This window comes from Teleopsis dalmanni, chromosome 2, assembly GCF_002237135.1.
Source record: "Teleopsis dalmanni isolate 2A chromosome 2, ASM223713v2, whole genome shotgun sequence".
Taxonomy (NCBI): Eukaryota; Metazoa; Arthropoda; class Insecta; order Diptera; family Diopsidae; genus Teleopsis; species Teleopsis dalmanni.
Genome location: NC_051847.1, coordinates 92,916,229 through 92,935,621, shown reverse-complemented (window position 1 = coordinate 92,935,621; position 19,393 = coordinate 92,916,229). Strand labels below are relative to the sequence as shown.

The 19,393-nt window shown below is 32.0% G+C and overlaps 3 protein-coding genes across 3 annotated transcripts in view; 1 reads left to right on the top strand and 2 right to left on the bottom strand.

Moving 5' to 3' along the window:
• The window catches only part of LOC119675075 (UDP-glucuronosyltransferase 2C1-like), a 3,961-nt gene extending 1,817 nt beyond the window's left edge, over window positions 1-2,144 (top strand). Inside the window, exons 2-5 of the mRNA XM_038086261.1 lie at window positions 252-574; window positions 630-1,294; window positions 1,359-1,481; window positions 1,542-2,144. Of these exons, the coding sequence (XP_037942189.1) occupies window positions 252-574; window positions 630-1,294; window positions 1,359-1,481; window positions 1,542-1,686 (1,256 nt within the window). The 3' untranslated portion in view covers window positions 1,687-2,144. The remainder of the gene's footprint in view (window positions 1-251; window positions 575-629; window positions 1,295-1,358; window positions 1,482-1,541) is intronic.
• A 1,022-nt stretch (window positions 2,145-3,166) lies between these two features.
• LOC119675074 (sensory neuron membrane protein 1-like) lies at window positions 3,167-5,165 on the bottom strand. The gene is made up of 8 exons (XM_038086260.1): window positions 5,064-5,165; window positions 4,844-5,001; window positions 4,570-4,711; window positions 4,261-4,515; window positions 3,885-4,181; window positions 3,622-3,825; window positions 3,377-3,555; window positions 3,167-3,323 (listed from the first exon to the last, which is right to left on the bottom strand). Exons 1-8 carry the CDS (start codon window positions 5,163-5,165, stop codon window positions 3,167-3,169), a joined length of 1,494 nt encoding a protein of 497 aa, XP_037942188.1.
• Window positions 5,166-9,117: 3,952 nt separating this feature from the next.
• Window positions 9,118-19,393, bottom strand: part of LOC119686168 — a 29,892-nt gene continuing 19,616 nt past the window's right edge. Inside the window, exons 2-3 of the mRNA XM_038100670.1 lie at window positions 9,718-10,224; window positions 9,118-9,651 (exon numbers count right to left, since the gene is read on the bottom strand). Of these exons, the coding sequence (XP_037956598.1) occupies window positions 9,345-9,651; window positions 9,718-10,224 (814 nt within the window). The 3' untranslated portion in view covers window positions 9,118-9,344. The remainder of the gene's footprint in view (window positions 9,652-9,717; window positions 10,225-19,393) is intronic.

The following is a 19,393-nucleotide window of genomic DNA, read 5'->3' as shown; positions in this document are numbered from 1 at the left end:
TTCATGGTAAAAGCTTGAAGTACTTTTAACGGTTTTGCGCCACTTATTGCCTAATGATGCATGCATAAAATTAACAAAAATTAACAAAAATTATAAATGTAATGCTTGACAGCACGTCTAATACGAGCCGAAGTTTTTGGCAATAACAACGAAAGCGTTTTTAATATGTGAAAAAATGTATTTACATTTATAATAAACTTTCTTACACATAAACCTACATATTGCGTCGAAGTAGTCATAAAATATTCAAGTAATAATTTCTGTATTTTGTTTCCAGTCCTGCGATGCAATGTTGGAGGATGCAGAAACTAAGGAACTATTGAACCGGCATTTTGACTTAGCCATTTTGGATGGTGCATATCCCGAATGTGCATTAGGACTGGTCTATCAATATAAAGTACCCTTTATGTATATGAATACAGTTGGCTTTTACACGGGCAGTTTAGCAAAGTCTGGCAATCCGGGTTCATATGCAGTGACACCAAATTTTTATTCCTCATTTACGGACAATATGAACTTGCTGGAACGCGCCGGTAATACTTTGATGCAAGTATTTCAGGATTTGATGCATAAGGTTAGTATATTTTTATTACATATATATGGAATGTTAACAATTCGTTTCCCTATAGTTCGTTATAGCAATGGTGTATAGAGTGATGCGTGAGCGTTTAGGCACACAAATACCACATCCCTACGACATGTCCAAAAATGTGAGTTTCATTTTACAAAATGGTCATGCAGTGGTATCTTATCCACGTGCGCTTAATCCAAATGTTGCGGAGGTAGCCTGCATACACTGCAAACCAGCCAGACCCTTGCCAAAAGATTTAGAAGAATTTATAGCATCTGCTGGAGAGTCCGGTTTTATATACGTTTCAATGGGTTCATCGGTTAAAGTTGCAAATATGCCAGAAACTCTACGTCGCTTATTGGTGAAAACTTTTGCACGCTTGCCATACCATGTGCTCTGGAAATACGAAGGCGGTGCTGATGAGTTGGCAGATTTAACACCAAATGTCAAAATAAGTCGTTGGTTGCCGCAACAGGATATACTAGGACATAGGAAATTGCGAGCATTTGTCACACATGGCGGTCTATTGAGCATGTATGAGACAGTTTTTCATGGTGTGCCAGTTGTCACAATGCCTGTCTTCTGTGATCACGATGTGAACTCAGCTAAAGCAGAGGTTGATGGTTATGCCATCAAATTGGATTTAGCCACTCTAAGCGCGACACAACTGTATAAATCAATAATGAAAGTGATACATGACCCACAATATAGGAATGCAGCCCGGTATATAGCATATTATATAGCATTTAATATCACAATTTATATTATAAAACGCTTTAATTTTTAGATTCCGCCAAAGACTGCTCTTGGATCAGCGTACAACGCCCTTGGAAACTGCAGTCTACTGGACTGAATATGTTCTGCGTCATAAAGGCGCCTATCATTTGCAGTCACCCGCACGAAATATGAGGTTTTACATTTCAATAAATCTTTTAAGTATATATCACTGAACCCATATCATTTTTTTCAGTTGGCTGCAGTATTATTTGATAGATGTGGCAGCACTTTATATAGCAGTACTGTATATGGTCATCTATTTGCTGAAGCGTTTGTTGCTGCGTCCAGAAGTCATACGACATACCGTACCCACACATGTGAAGGCGAAGAAGCTGTAGAGTGGCATGGCGTGGGTGTATGTTGTCTTTAGTTTCTATTAGTGGTGATATTGTTAAAAAATTAATAGACCTTATCGTAGGTTTCTATGGTCCAAAATGTTTCAAACAAAATCTCTCTCTTTAAAAAGCAAATATTTTCAACTTTTTCACTTTTGGAAAAAGTTCTGTAAATATAAATTTATGTGTAGTTTGCGTTTCTGATTTCTGATTCTTAGGCTATTTTAGAAGTTTAGTTAAGGCTCTAATAATTTTAATTTGAATTTATAAAACATTTAAGCAACAACAATTTCGAAACAAACAAACAAACCAAAGCTAAAATTTTCGTTGTTCACGTCTTTCGGGCATCGCGTCTTCTATTAAAATTATTTATTTACTTTGCATCGCGGCTGATTTCTTGAGTGTGTTGTACTTTTTATATATGTAAATTAATTATTTTATAATACTTCCTTATAAACACATAAAAGTTAAGTACAAAATATGCTATTATTTAGTTAAAAACTATTTGTACAAATAAAAAAATTATCTTAAATATAAAATGATTTTTTAATGTATTAATGCAAGAGACTTGATGAAGGAGTGGACTGCTCCTATATTGATTATTGTGAGTAGTACAATATCGAAAGTATCTTTCTATATAATTATAATATATAGTACATAATAATAAGACGCTTACTTAAGCGTACGTTTGTCTTAAACTATCTTATATGCATACGTTTTGAAATAAATTAGTTCTAATGTATAGATTGGATCTAATAGGTTTCTTTCCAATTACCAAATCTTTATTTAATTTTACTGAAATAGATTTGGGTCTGCTGAGTCTCCAATAATGAACAAAATATTGAAATAATTTGTCAGACCGAACCAAACCAATGTTATGTTTAACATATCGAAGTACCATATATATATTCATAGATACATACATATATTGCATCAAATCACACTTATCTGTCAAATCGCACTTATCCTTTTAGAAATTTTAAAGAGAGATTTTATAAAGAAGTTTTTTCGAACAGTAGTAAACTACAACAACAAAAATTTTATTTTTTATATTATTTTAATTAATTGAATTTTTGGCTGACCATACAGCTGTTTCGAGTATTGCCAAATACCCATCATCAGTGGTCTTCGAAATTATTCTTGTATTTAATTATTCGGTAATAATTATTTTTGAGACTGCAAGTACCAGGAATCGAACTCGGGTCCTGATAAATGTGAAGCTCAGAATCAGTGCACCTTAACCAACTGATCCAAAACCGTACTTGACTTTTCATGTTCTCATATTTTTCTGGACTTTTGTTACTTTTGCTGTGTTTATATTAGAACGAAATCATAAACCAGCTGTAGAATAATTGAATTAATTAATTAATTATATTTTTATTTTTAATTGTTAAATTTCAATACTATTCTGTTCGTAGAGGCATTATTTTTTAATTGATTAATATTTTTATTTAAAGTTAATAGTGCAGACGCTTTAAAAATTTTAATATTTCTTATTGAACTCATTTTGGGCGGCAACTCCAACTGCAAACACCTTTCGGTCTCGTTTGTTGGTGTAGTGCATGTAAAATGCCAATATGAATAAAAAAGCACCCATCACAATTGAAATCCATTTGATGGTGCTATTGACCTTGATAACTCTACAACATATTGGATTTAAATTATACGTACGGCAGATATGGACTTCACTTACAAAAAGATTTTCTTCTTTATCATGTCGGTAAATGAGCCATCTAAGTTGGCGGACTCTTCAACCCAGAAGAGTGGCATAACTAGAGGACGCAGTTTTTGCATAACTTTTAGTTGCTCTATAGGAATAACATCTAGATTAAATTGTATTCGTTTAGCTACCGAGAGTGGCGTTCCAGAAATCTATATACAAAATGAAAAATATTTGATTAACAAAGAAATATTCCAGCAAGAATTTTTAAATGCGACAATTTCAAAATCCACAAATATGCTGTGCTTTTGTTCTTGCGGCTCCAAACCGTCAACTCCTGCCAAAAGCTTGCTATCTGCGTACAAGAAGTGGGGAAGTGAGGCAATCATTGGGGTTTCATTGCATCGCCACAAATCCATTGTGCCTTTTGCAGGACAATCATCAGGATATTTGTTACAAAAACAATGATTCTCTAATTCATTCTGTGTAAGGCATAAATCACCAATTAACAACGAATTTGAATTTACATTTCCATTCCAACCTTAACATCACCGAAATCCATGGTATAACGATATGCAGGTATGCCATCATATTTGACCTTACGTTGAAATTTCGGACCTAAAGAACGGCATAAATCACCAGAGAAACTCCAAAGTCCGTCTTTTGGTGACATAAGTGGTGCAAAAATAGTCGAATCAGTGCCACGAAAACGATTGCACTCATCACCATCCCAAACACTTAACTCATCCTCGTAATCGAACTGCAAGACTTGGCCTACATTACGACTCACTTTTATGCCACGTGATACCTTGAATTGTCCAGCATCGCTGTGGTTGCCCTTTAGTGAAACAAAATTTGTAAAAGAATATAATTTTTATAATACTTATGGGTTGTTTCAAATGGTGTGATGTACTCACTCCACTCATTAACGAAAATTTAAAATGGGTTGCATTGACTTGGAATCCACCTTTTATATCGCCTGTGTAAAATTTTAAGCAAATCAATTTTGCTGCGTAATGGTCACTGGAGCAATCAATATCAATACCACGGTAAAATATATCCATAAAAGGAGCAGTTACAAAGGGGTTGGTGGGTTTAAAGAGAACATTAATGCCGTCCACTACAACTTCAAGTAGAGCTTCTTTATCGCGCTTGATGGCTATTGCCATGACCTGAAATATATTTGCTTAGTATTTGGAAAGAAATAACAGAGAAAAGCGTCTAACTTGTATTAATGGGTGTGGGATTGTAACAATTTCTTCACCACTCAAACCCAAATCGGGACGAAATATAAAAGTGTTACGCATGTTGAACGTAACAGCGTCCTCCTCCTCAATATCTTCAATGTTATATTTATCTTTCCATTCTCTGTAAAACAATTATGGCGTGAAAAAACGAAGAAGAGTAAAAAAGGTAATTTCTATATATGCAATAAATGTGGGTCATGTAATAGATAAACCATATAAATATATACATTCAGCTCAAATGAATGCAACTTACTCAAATACGAACGGACCTATTTCTTGTAGGATTGGTTTACCACCATTTTGCGTCTCTTCCGGATTAGTTAGATTGAAGACGTAAATAGAAAAATTGATTGCAATTGGAAACTGCTCCCATAGTTTCCGTGTATCCGAACCGGGCTTCAAGTTGATTTGCTTTAAATAAATTTTAAGTATTCAATAAAATTATTTTTAATGCCAAAGTGAGTATGCCTTACGCTTTTTATCATTTTATTCATTAGCTGTGGAAATCCAAAAAATCCTACTAAGATACCTAGTTGTAATAATAAAGCGGCACCTATCATAATTTTTAGGTACATTTTTATTTCTGCAGATCCCTAAGGTTATCCAAAACTAATCACAATATCTGTACTACGCCAAAGGAGTAAATCAACTGCTTAAAATCTGAATAAATTAAAGTTTATATTCTTATGTCAGTTATAATAGTTCTCTGGTTTTATTAGCATGGCGTGACGTCTTCTTATTAATACATAAAATATTAATTTAAAATTGAGAAAATTAAGGGTTAAATTTTGTGGGTGTCAATGTTATGTTCTCACCTAATTATTGTTTGCCGCACACATTTGTCGAGTCTGCAATCACGATATTTTAATTTCTTAGACGTTTGTTATTATGGTTGAGAATAGCAGACCGCAATTAATAATTAATGTTTGTTCTAATAAAATATAATTTCAGGGTAATTTTGTTTGAAATTTAAAATTGTTAAATAAGTTATTTTCCATTAAACTGAATTATTTTAAGTTCATTGATGAGGCAAAAGTATAGACAAGAACCAAATTTTGACAAAAACCACGAAGGTACAGTGGTGGCATAAAATATTAATTCGAAAAATATTTAAAATGTTTTTAAAACCATAAGATCAGAAATTATTTTTTTGTAAAACTGAAAGAGTCGATATAAGTGCAAAAGATGTAAAAAACGCTCAAAATCTTTTACCATTTGATTTGAGAATATATAACAAAACAGATGAAATTGTCTCTTTCTTGGGTTGCCTTATAAGAAAAACTAAGACCGTAATATTAACATATTAAGATATTACGGTCTTTACTTAAATATCAAAGGCATGTAACGAATTAGCATATACACAAACCATGTTTACAAGATCTTGCAAATACAATGGTATTTAGTCACCTTAGAAAGTTATAGAGATATAAAACAAATAAAGTTAACGAAATAATTGTTTAACATATTAATTTTTCAATAAAATTGTACTTTAATAAAGAAGTGTGATAACTATTTCAATAATAAGTAAATAGTGCCATTTAGACGGCTCGGTAAGGTCATAACTCTGCAAACCGTAACATTTTTTTCATTTATTTATTTAACAGTTAGTCCCCCATTTTTAAAATAATATCCAATCCTAACTTAAGGTCATGGCTACTTGGGCCTAAATCATACCAAAATCTTAGTAAATTATCAAACGCCGTTTCTGAGTGTTTGAAATCAATAATAAATAAAGAATTATGAATAAATATGAAAAATTTAATGAAGTAAAATATAAATATTTTATAAATGATTTTTAATCAATCATATTAATAAATTGACGAATAACCAATGTCAGTAGGTGCTACTATGGGTATAGTTAGAACATAGACCTCCCTATCGACAGACAGAACTAGTGCTCTATACGCAATAGAGTTCTGGTGGCACCTGTGATTTTGCAGCTTGGATGCTTTCGTGGAATAATAAATTAGTATTGGAAGTGTTCAATATAAAAGTTACTTGTACTATATTTCGTCCTCTATAAGTTTACGATGACTACCGCGTTCGAATAAAATAAAAGCTGTTCGAGGTGTATCACAACATTGATATAATTCAGTAAATTAAAATACAGCAGTTCTACTGGTTTCGTCATGTCTCCATGTTGGATGACGATGGTTCAGCTAAAAATGTATTTGAAATGGCAGTTGGAGAAAGAAGAGGTAGAGGTAAGCCGTACCTCTGGTGGAGTGTTCATGTTGAGAGAGCACTAACTATGTTTGATGCACGAGATGAGAAAATCTTTTCGCTCAACAGAACCGCAGGAGCGGAATACTGCGTGAGGCCGAAAACCTGTAACTGATTGTTCCGACCAAATAAGTATATACATAAGTGAGATTTTCCTGTATTTTGCTTAATTTTTATGTAACACAAAGTGAACAAAAATATAAATATTTTTTGGATTTTACCACATATTATTAAAAAGGTGTATTCAGACGTCAATAGACTTAAAACTTTACGAATATGAGCTTACTAACTTCATATAGAGTTAATTTAGAAATACCCTTATGTTAACATTCTTTATGTTTTTTAAATGTTGCAATTTCGACAGCTAAAATGATTACGTTTCAAGATATATTAAAGCTGCTTGTGTAGAGATTTGATTTCATAAAGTCAAATCATAGAAACGCCTATAAAAATAGCTTTAAAAAAACACAAGTGTGTGCCAATAAGCGTTGTCTGTATTATTGGGTATAAATTCGTCGGGACTAGTCCAAATAATTCGTAACCTGGAAGCTATCTCTGCAAATATTGCCTTCTAAACGGTTTAAAATTTAAGCTTTATCTAAAGAAATTAACGATTTCACATGAGTTCATAGAAACTATTCAGAGAAGTAAAACTACATTATGTTAAGCCTGTGTACACTTTATTTTTGGATTCTCTCAATCAATCAATTGAAAAATACTTCTATCGATTTTTAAACTAAAGCACAATGAATCTTGAAATTATTGCATATCACGGGGATTGTTTCCAAATTTATACGGTTCTAAGCCTACAAGTCCCATCCTGAGTCATATAATTTCTGCAAGATGTCCTATATCGCAGTCTGTGCCGTAGCATGCGAGTATTAAACCCTAACATAATATTTGACACTGAGTTATAGTTTCTTTTTAGCGTGGAGAGAAGGTTTTAAACTGTTCATGCATCGTCGCTGTCGTCACAATAGTGATATTGCCGATTTGTACGGATTAAAAACAGGAATGATTCTACCCTGTATCTTTATTGGGAATACCTCAAGGTAAGAATCTTGAGTTGGTTACCCATTACTAATGTTCTTCGTTAGTCAGGCCTCGTCTAGGCCTTACTTAGGTTTATTTATTTATCTCTTTTTCGAAATGATTAATTTTAGAGATCAAATATTTTCTATCTGAATTTGAGCTCAACGAATCGGTCTATGGCGGTCCAGTTTTCTTCAGATAGCATCATCTTCGTTATGTTATTTTAGACGTTTATTTTATCGAATATTGTTTCAAGTGATATTTATTCGGTGTTCTATCTGGTGTTCCAACACTAAGTCAGAGTTCAAACCTTTAATTATTAAAGAAATAATGACTCGGATATATAAATGGTTTCGGTAAATTCTTTGCGGTAGTTGCAGAAGATATTATTAAATAGTTCTTGAATGAAAACCGCAAGGTAGCAAAAGACTGGGATATCCAAACGAGACAAGGAATCAGCAAATAAGAGCCGCGGTTTTATGGGAAGAACTGAAGTGAAGTCAAACGAATGGCATCTGTCAGAGTTCCATTCAATTTACTTGTTACGACTTTATGTGCCTAGTAGGAGTCTTCAAAGATTTAATACTCGTTTATATATAAATGGATCAAATGAAATAAATTTCTTTTTTGTTGTTACTTATACTTATATAGAAAAAAAACAAAATATTTTCACATCAATACAATTACACACAATTTTATTTAAAAATTTGGCATAAAAATATTAAAAACAAGATATCAAAATACTATGCGTTTTTTTTTAAAATAACTATTTAAAATTTGTTATAACCTATCAACTATACATTTATTATTATTAAACTATGAAATAAAAGTAACTTAGAATTAATTTGAATTATGCATTTGAAAAAATATCAATTAATTAAGTTCAAATGTCTCTTTAACTATTCATAGTAGCATTTCCCACAACATTTAATAAATATTTATAACATTTATATAATATAACACACATGTATATATATAAACTTACAATAAAATCATGTTTAATTACACAGATTGAGCAAATTAAATTTTAGAACATACATTGAGAGACTATCTATTTGCGATTTACGATTGTTACTGGTTTTAGAAGGTAGCCTCCTCACTCGGTCACCAGTTGCTGTGACCCATACTCTGGATTACTACACAACATTAATCATTTGAGATTGATATAGAAAATATTATTTATATATAAATTGTTGTAAATTAAAAAAAGACTATTAATGCTAACTATTTTAGTAAATTTTTTTAATATTTTAATAAAACTAAAATCAGTCACCTAACAATGAATATTAAAAATATATATTTGACATTTATCCCACTTTGGTGGGTGAGAATTATATCGTGCCTTCCTCTCTCTTCATGCATAACATATATATTCTTAGTTTTCTCTCTCCTCTTCTATACTAAATTTTTTCTCTCCTCAATATTTTCTCCTATATTCTTACTCTCTTCTACACTATATCATACAACTTCTTGATGGTTATTCCTCAATGCTTATTATTCTAATCCAGTTCTAAGTAGTTGAATTCTTTAGTCACAGCTTGCGTCTGTGCTTGCAGATTCTCCATGACGACACTCATGGTTAGCGCATTGTGATCCTGCAGAATACTACCAGCGTTAGGTAGGACTGGAATTGTTGTAGGATTGATGGCATTTCCAGTTGATATACTGTTGTTCGGCTGGCCGTTATTACTATTTCCGTTGGGCATGAAAACGGCTAATGAATTAGTGGATCGGTACAGTGGCGGTGGTGTGTTCATACGTAAAGTATTATATGCGGCTTGTTGAGTTGCTGGATGGAATAGCAGACTGAAAGTAGAGTAATTAATAGTTACTTGCCTCTACGACTAAATTTATATGGTTTTATGAATTTACCTCATAGCAGCACATTCATTTAATGAAGTCAAGTAGGAAGGCGGCGGTGGGCGATGTTGAAACTCAGGATACAAGTAGCTACCAGGCAGTAAACGATTATTACAGTATGGACTATTACAGTTGCGACATGTTTCCATATGCCGATAGCACGGGCAATCGTCAGTGTCATCAGGTAAGCTTAAACGCCAAATTGCACCAGATATCACAAGCAATGAGACGCCAATGCCAATCATCAGCAGCGCAGCACTCAAATATTGTGTAGAGTGTTCAATTAGTCCTGTAGAACCTAATACAATGCCACCCAAAGTACAAGCGACGCCGCCCAAAGCCAAGATGCCTATGACGAACGGTAGTGAGGGACGTGAAAACCATTTGCGCATATTTAATCTCGTCGCTGGATTGACTGCGGAAGTGCTCGTGGTAATAGTGCTGCTGGCATTTTGGGAGGAATTGCTGTCATTTGCGGCATGTATGCCACTATGAGAGGCCGTAGGGTCCAGCAAGGATCTGTAATGGTAAAAAAAGTTGACAGCATCAAGATAAGTGTTTGTTAAGTAAACGATGTGTGAATTATAAAAAAGATGCCAGGCATTCTACCTGTGCAATGTGAAGTAAAATACAAATAAATCTTAAATAAATTCTGTTATGTTTCCACCCTTATTCCTACAAAAGCAGGAATAAGGCCGTGCAGGTAAAAAATCTCGAATTTTTTAAATGTTTACCACACTGACTTAGGAATTTCTACATTTTTGAATTCGTTTAGAATTCAGAATTTAGAATTTCAAGCGCCCATCGCACATACAAAATCTTTGTTGATGAGTCCCGGGTAAAGCAATTGCACACAACGCCTAATGTAAAATCGTTTAAAGAGATTTTTTTTTAATTTTCCATTTAAAATTTATTTAATAGGGTCACAGGACTAAACAACGTGCCTCTTCAAACACATGTTACGTTCCTGCTTTGTGTGTTCCTACTACAGCGGGGCAACCAACTTTGTGCACCATTAAATAATCTGTTGTGTTGGTGGCCATTTTTTTTCGGTTCGCCTATTTTTTACTGTCATGCATTTGTTTTTGTATGTATCTTACATGTACTCGTATCTCACATAAAGATTTTTAATGCTGCTTACACTTTTCTATTCTATTCTTGACGTCTTACACCTGCCTTTCCTCATCCACTGATTTCATCTCACTAAATTATCTGAAAATAGCAGATGTTGTGCTTTATAAACAAAATGAAAAATGATTTACACTACTGCGCTATTAGAATTCTCTAAGGAGTGTTTCAAACATCCTTTATCCTTTGATGATGAACTATGCAAAGAGTTTTGTTATTGTAAGACAGTTGTTGTTATTGTTGTTGTTGCGCATGAATTTAGTTACAGTATTTTCACTATTAAAAACATGTAATGTTTCGTTTTGGAGTATCTCAAGCAAACGTGCGGAAAGTATAAAGAAATTTGAAGACATTAATTATGTCAATTTATTGCATGCGAGAGTTCCATTTAAAACTGCGTTGAATAGCATAAAGTAGTGAAAAAATATTAAAAATTTCTCAGAGCAAGAATTGCATAAACTGGAAAGTGTAGTGTCTTTGTAGTCCCACGCTTTATGGTATAATATGGATTCGACATTTATTTCCATTGAATGCTTTTTATTTTGGTACCTTTGTCAGAGTAAGTGATAGGGAGTACATTCAACTTGTAGAGATATTCGCGAGAAGATATTGCTGATACTATAAAATATATAAGTTATTGATGAGCTCTCTGAAATAAATCGATTTGCTCATATTTGCTTACTTTTTCAGTGTATATAGTCAAGGGGGGATATATCTCTTAATTCTTGATCCCTGGATACACGGCTGAATGTCTCCATAAATTCCATATAGAATTCAAAGTTGCATTAATAAAAAAATTGACTCGACTAAGTTGTCTACTACTTATGAGTTTTGTTTTGATAATTTTTTTCCCTTTAGGTTTATGCTATGTAAACACTCATGTGACGAACAGTCACGGCCAGGACTATTTAAACCTGATCAGTTCACGAGTTAATACAAAACATTGTAAAGATTGGATGGTTGCAAAAACAAATATATACGTTCATGATTTGTCTGGAGACAAAAATACGGTGATAATGTTATATCTGGTTTGATTGATTTATTTATTTTAATTCATTTATTTATTAGTAAAATAATGCAGTTTTACGACCAGGACTGTTCAGAACTGTTCAGATCGCGAGTTAATACAAAACATTGTATAGATGGGAGGGTTCCAAAAATAAATACATACGTTAATGATTTGTCTGGAGAAACAAAAAATACGGTGATAATTTTATATTTAGTTTGATTGATTTATTTATTTTAATTCATTTATTTATTAGTAAAATAATGAAGTTTTACCAAAATATACCAAAGGCGAGCTTTGGACAGCCCTGGTCATGACCATGAACATATGTCATGCAGACAGTCAAATCACAATTCCCAATTACCTACTGTTTCTACTATGTTGATACTTTTCAGTTATGCTTAAGCTTTAGAGGTTATATTTTTTGTATACTTATATGTATTTTTCTATATCACTGGATATACTTAGTACAACTATTATTTACTATGAATAAATATTTATAAATAATGTCGAATAAATAAATAATTCAATTAAATTATGTTTTATAATACGAGTATATGCATTCTAGTCATAGTACTTATATGACTTAAGAGCGTATGCAGAAATCATATGATTTAAAGTTCATGAAATTTTTAATTTAGTTAGAATAATAAATCTAGTTAAATTAAGCAATGAAAGTATATGTTGAATTTTATCAGTCATATACTTAGCTTGATCAGAGTGAGATTAGGTGCAGTGGAAAAGGCTTTATTCGGAGTATTAAGTTTCACCTCTTGTATACGGTATTGATATGATTATTTTATATTCATTATAATAAGAAATAATTAAAATTCAGTTAAAATAATAAAAACTTTTTAAATTAAGCAATGATACTATATAATGTCGAGCGTGACATGGCGAGCAGTGGTGAAGGCTTTATGCGGAGTTATTAAAATAAGGAAGGGAAAGTACATATTACTTATATTGGAAGTGGAAGTTAAAACAATTTTATTATAGAAATTTAATTCAAGTCTTGTAGTAATACTAGATACATGAAAGTATTAATTCACAAATGATAATTAAAGTTAATTTATTTATGAATTTTTTATTTTGTCAAATTGATACTTTTATTTAATAAAGAAATTATAGTAATTTAATAATCAAATGCAATAATAATTTTAATAATCCTAATAATTTTTAATCAGATAAATTTTTATTACATTTTTATAGTTAATTTTTAATTTAAATATTTTTTACGCACAGACAGCACAAAAGTCGGTCTGTCCGGTTTTTTATTTCAAAAAATAAACTTAAAAAATTTATAGTTTTATGGTTGATATTCCTCTCTTCTTGGCTATCCAAAAGTGTTGCCTCTTAGGTTTGAAGTTTCCTGACTTTTATTTTTGTGTGCTTTGGGATTAAGGCAGACGTTTCGCCGCACCATAAGCTCGCCCATAATTTGTCTCTGAAATTACGCCTAAATTATGACCGGGTGTGAAAAAAGTCATCAATTATAAATTTATCATTTATGATCAACGAATTTTCTTCGCCTGCATTTTAAGAGTAACACATATTTCGCTTAAAATTTTTTTTTATAAATTGAAAAAATAAAAATTAAAAAAATAAAACAATTTTCTAAAAAGGGCGGTTCTCAAAAGAACTTAAAAGAAAATTAATTGATTTACATAGGTACGCTACCGCGCTTTTGGGTGTCTAAGATACTTTGTTAAAACTTAAGAACTGTAAGAACTGAAAGCTAATGGGATTTTTATTATAGATTTCTATGACTTCAAGTTGCTTAGGCTAATTATTATTGATGTAAACCCTCGAAGCATTTGTGATAAATTAGTATTAGAACTGCGTAGCTATGATTTGGACTCAATGTTATAATAGCAATTAATTAAATGTATCTCACATGCAATTCATGATATTCATAATTTTATCGCTCATGTCTCTTCATTTCGTTTCAATTACTCGGAGCTACACAATTGTGATCTTCTCGTTGTGATTGCTTTTAAAAAAATGCATCTACGTTGAATTGCCATTGTTATGTTATCATTTTTCAGAGCACTAGACCAACTCTGCAAGTAAAGTCAATTGAAGCATAAAAACGCATATGAAAAATGCATTATGAAATGCATTCCTCATTTCCATGATTTTTAGGAATTGTTTTTTTTTGACTTGAGATCTTTGTGAGAAATATGCGTAGTGCTGAAGCTGGAATGCCCCGGTTCATGAAACCAAGGCATTCATTGTTACAACTTACGAGTGTAACACATGGGTGTAAATTATTACTAAATATTAATGTGAATTTCTATGGCAATTTAAAAAAATATAAAATCATAGGAATTGAGTACTTTTTATTGTTCAACATCAACAAAATAAAAAAAATAAATTGTGAAAGCTAATTGCGTATACACAGCGAAATTTGAAATTTTATGACTTATCATAAAATTTAAGATCTTTCAAGTTATTAAGATAAGCCATTAGACAAAAATGCCGCCATGCAATCGCTTTAGGCTCATTTAAAAGGCCTTAATGAAGTTGCAATCATATAGGCGTTAAAATGTTAAAATTTCTGCAAATTAAGCTCGAAATTAAGCAAAATATTTATATAAGTAACACAAGCCATGGAGAAAAATTGAAAAATAATTAATTTTTATATGACATCATTCCAATTTATTAGTCAATCAAATGTAAAAGGATTTACAACAAACTTGAGGGCAAGAAAATTATTGGTTTTAAGCTTAATTAATAATTAAATAAATTTTAAGTACAAATATAATAAAAATATTTGTATGTCATAAAGACTTGTGAGCACATTTAATAAATAAGGTGTTGAAAATATATTTTAATGACTAAGACATTACTAAAAAATATTTAACAATTTCTAAAAATTGATCAAAGATGTCATTTTCAAATTTTCAGAATTGATTTTAAATAAAGACGTCTTATGGAAATTTTCAGAATTGAAATTAACTAACGACGTCATTCTCAAATTTTCAGAATTAAAATTAAATAAGGACGTCATTCTCAAATTTTCAGAAAAGCCTCTGGGAATTAATATTTTTTAAAAAAAATAAAAACTTGAATATTTAAGTTCTGAAAATTTACTTTAAAACACTAAACAATTTTTCTACTTATATATCTTATAAATCAAAGCATTTTTAGGGAAAATTATTAAAAATAATTTTTTTTTTCACGAAAAAAGCTACAAAACAAAATCATTAAACTTAAACATTTCTGTGATATAATTTTTTATTACTAAATTGTGTGTCAAGCAATTAATCTTAAATTTAAATTATAGACGTCACATGGCATTTCTTAAATAAAATTAAATGAAAAAATAAAATAATTTCTTACAAAATTGAAATAAACTTTTAAGGCCCTTAAGCGTTGACCTTTACAACATAATTAAAATAAAAATAGATATTGTTTTGATTATCCAACAATCAAAATATTTAATTGTATGATTTAGATATTTTGAGAAGTGAATTTAACAGCATTGAATTAGTGAATTAATTTAAATTAATCTAGTTCCTACTACTATTGGAGAACATTATTCTCTAGTTTTAATACAAAAAATATTCCACGAACCTTTATACATACTATATTGCGAAGACAATTACTGCTCAAATGCATGAAAAGTTCTTGAAAATAAAATTAGATATATGTCAGCTTACAATATATTATAAACTGTTTAATTAAGAGACTAATACCTCTATTCAACGAAGAATCGCTCTTACCAAGGCAATTGAGAAATAAAGCCTTCTTTCGACAAACAAGAAATACGCTCTACAAATGTCTTATCATGCCTGTCCTGCTGTAAGATGCAGAAACTTGAACAATAATCAACAGTGATGAAAAGCCGTTAGGAGCATTCGAGAGAAAAATTCTTTGGAAGATTTATGCTCCCTTAAGTGTTGGCAACGAGTATCGAATTAGTTAAAACGATGAGCTATATGAACGCTACCGCGACATTGACATAGTTAAGCGAATGGAAGAAAGCAAGCAAGCTTCGTTGGCTTGGTCATGTCGTGCGAATGGAAGAAAGTGGTATGGCTAGAAAGGTATTTGTTTCAGTACCCACAGGTGGAAAACGCAATGGAGAATGTTCGCATCTTCGGTGAAAAGACCAGGTAACCAACGATCTGGAGGTGCTCGCTACTACCAACTAGCGACAACAAGCAACTGATAGCGCTGGTTGGCGGAGGCTACTCGTTGAGGTAAATTATATAGAGAATACTTCAAGAAACAATAACGAGTTGCACTGCTAAACCACTGTGTTTTTATTATTAGGCAGAAGACTTAAAAGGTAGCCCTCTTATGATGACACGACTAATTTTTTTAATAGCAGGTGGAGAACTTTTTATTAGAGACCTATTAATTTGTATCAATATATCTATAACAATATGTCTACTATATATATATAATTTTTTTGATAGCAGGTGGAGAACTTTTTATTAGAGACCTATTAATTTGTATCAATATATCTATAACAATATGTCTACTATATATATATAATATATAATATGTATAATATATATATATATATATATATATATATATATATAAATATATAAATTCCTTTAACTCCTAGGAGCAACATACGGCCGCAACAAAATATTTTCATTCAGAACGGCTATTAGCTAATAGTTTCAATTCTTTTTAACTTTTCTGCATACGTCACACTTCTATATCCTTTCGTCTTCTCCTCCATAGTTTCAATTCTCTTTAACTTTTTCCGTTTGTCTTCTCCAGGCATGTGCTGGTCTATCTCTTCTTCGGCTACCCATGGGGTTCCACTCGATCCCCATTCTTGTGGTGTCACTGATTGATCTGTGCAGAATATGGCTTAATCAATCCCACTTGCAGTTTATTATCTTAGTTTATGGTTTTGAGCTCCATAAATCTCTTAAAAGAAATACCAACTATAAATTGTAAGGAAGTTAAGATAGAATAGAAGTAATAAATATTGAAAGACTTATCCGTGATTAAGAACAAATGCACTAGAAAAACTGTGATAATTTCCTGATTATAAGTTCCATATAATTACACTGAAAATGGTTTTATTGTTTAAACTTCTCTCGTTTATTGCTTAGGTTTGGTTTCAGTTAGTAATACATTTAATCGTTTTAGTTCTGCTTTAAGGAAGTGCTCCTATTACAGTCCATAAAAATTCATTTGTTATAACCAACTAATTGTCAGTTAACGTTGTTGGAAAGCATCAAAATTAAAAATGAAAATATACTCGAGAATTTGTAGTACTAGTTTTATGAAGTTTGAGTTGATGGACACATTCACTTGAGAGGCAATAAGTTTTAGAAATTTTATAAAGTTCTTTGGGTATTAAATAAAAAACCTATAAAAATGAAAATGATGCTTCAGTTTCAATCATTTGTCAGGCACATTATGTGTTATGTTATTATAATTTTCTCGGGCTAGAAAGAAAGCAACAGAAGCACACCAGGAACAAAAGTAATAATACTACAGACACGCGTGCAACAGCCGTAAGCAGCCGTAAGCAGCCGTAAGCAGCCATAAGCAGCCCCAAAGCAGCGAAGAAGCTCAAAGGGATCGACATAGATATTTGAATAATAAAATAATAAAAAAAGAAATATGAGCATAGTTTCTTTGGTGTTGAAGTATAAGTTTCATTGAAATAGAATTTATGTGTTCGGATTGCATTGGAAGCAACGCCTCACTTTTAATGACACTCTTCACGGTTGAAGCTAATTTATGAGCTTTTCTATGTTGGTATGTTGGGTGAACGACAGCGCCTCGACAGAGTGTGTTTGTTGCTCTACTGCAATATGAAACCCATCAAGTAGTTGCTGTCGAGAAGCGAATGTATCCGTAAAAGTGCCACGTAATGATGCACTACAGAAGGCTGCTTTGCGTTACGATGTAGTATGTACGAGTGTATCTTTACTGTTATATGAGTGCATTTATATGAGTTTACTTTTTATAATTTTATGTGATAGCAATTAAAATTTTCTTACCCGTAAACAAATTCTCTGACAAGCACTCTTAATTATGATTATATTCATATTTGGTATGCGCGCAGTGAAGTGCATGACAGTGATTTGATTTGTAACAAATTTGTGGAGCTTGTAAAGAACCTTTTTTTCTCAAGCCGGGGTTTTTCTCGCCGGATCCCAGAGTCGTTACAAGAATATTTTTTCTCTGTAACCCTGAATCTTCTCGTAATTAAAAAACGGGCTATTTTCGTTAGTTTCGTGGTTTTTATTATTTTTCTCAAAATAAATTTATTACAATATTTATAGTTATACTTATGTACTAATGATATTTTATTGTAATTATAAATACGGACAATTAATATAACTCCTGTAAATAAGAGAACACAAAAGAATGACTAAAGGTAGGCTAGGAGACAACACTACCGACAGGGCTGTGTTGCTAGGTTCAGTGTTACCGACTGGGCTACACTGTGGGATTAGGAAACAACACTACCGACAGGGCTGTGTTGCTAGGTTCAGTGTTACCGACTGGGCTACACTGTGGGATTAGGAAACAACACTACCGATAGGGCTGTGTTGCTAGGTTCAGTGTTACCGACTGGGCTACACTGTGGGATTAGGAAACAACACTACCGATAGGGCTGTGTTGCTAGGAATCAGTTCTATGACTTAATAATTACCTCTGTGATTACCTTGTGAAGTGTTCTGCTTCACGACCTGTGATTGAACCTCTGGTGATGTGCACTGTTCGAAGTGCTGTGGCCAAGTCCCTCTGGTGATGTGCACTGCTCGAAGTGCTGTGGCCAAGTTCCTCTGGTGATGTGCACTGCTCGAAGTGCTGTGGCCAAGTCGCTGTGTTTTACTTTGCTTCTCCTTTTATACGGATTTTATATAACGGGATAACTGACTTCTGAGTGCATACTGTGTAGCTTTCTTCTAAGTTGTTATTGCTACTGATTTCGCTATGTTCTGCTGTTGTTGTTCGCTGCATATTTATTATTAAAATTTTGTAAAAATTATTACCCTCAAAGAAATCGGAAGTATTATTACTTAATTTGTATTTTCAAGAGATTTATTGTTTCTCTTAATTTTGATAACTGAATTCTATGATAATTTATAATTACTTATTATTATCTTACTTTCTAAAATAATTCCTTTTACTTTATTAATACTTTATATATTTTTTCATAGCTTAGATTAATATTTTTTTTCGTGGGTTTGGTTTTACTAATATTAGCTTAATTCTATTGTTTTATTTGTTTACAATAATAATAATAACTTCATGCTATATATATTTTTCGACTAAAAATAGTTTTAATTCTGTTGTTGGGTTTTTTTATTTGTTTACTATAATAACTTCATGTTATTTTCAACTATCATAATTTATTTGTGACGTGTTGGAAAAAATCGTCACACTCCCTCCCTTCATTGGAAAGGGGAACGACCCGGATGGCACCAGAATTTGCTATGAGCACCTTATGTTTTTTTCCTGATTTTGCACATAAAAAACATGGCGACGGCCCCGTTTTAACTTTTGAGCGTCCCTCTGTATCCGTTCCCAAAGTTCTGCGTGCGGTGGTTCTGGGGCTAGTTT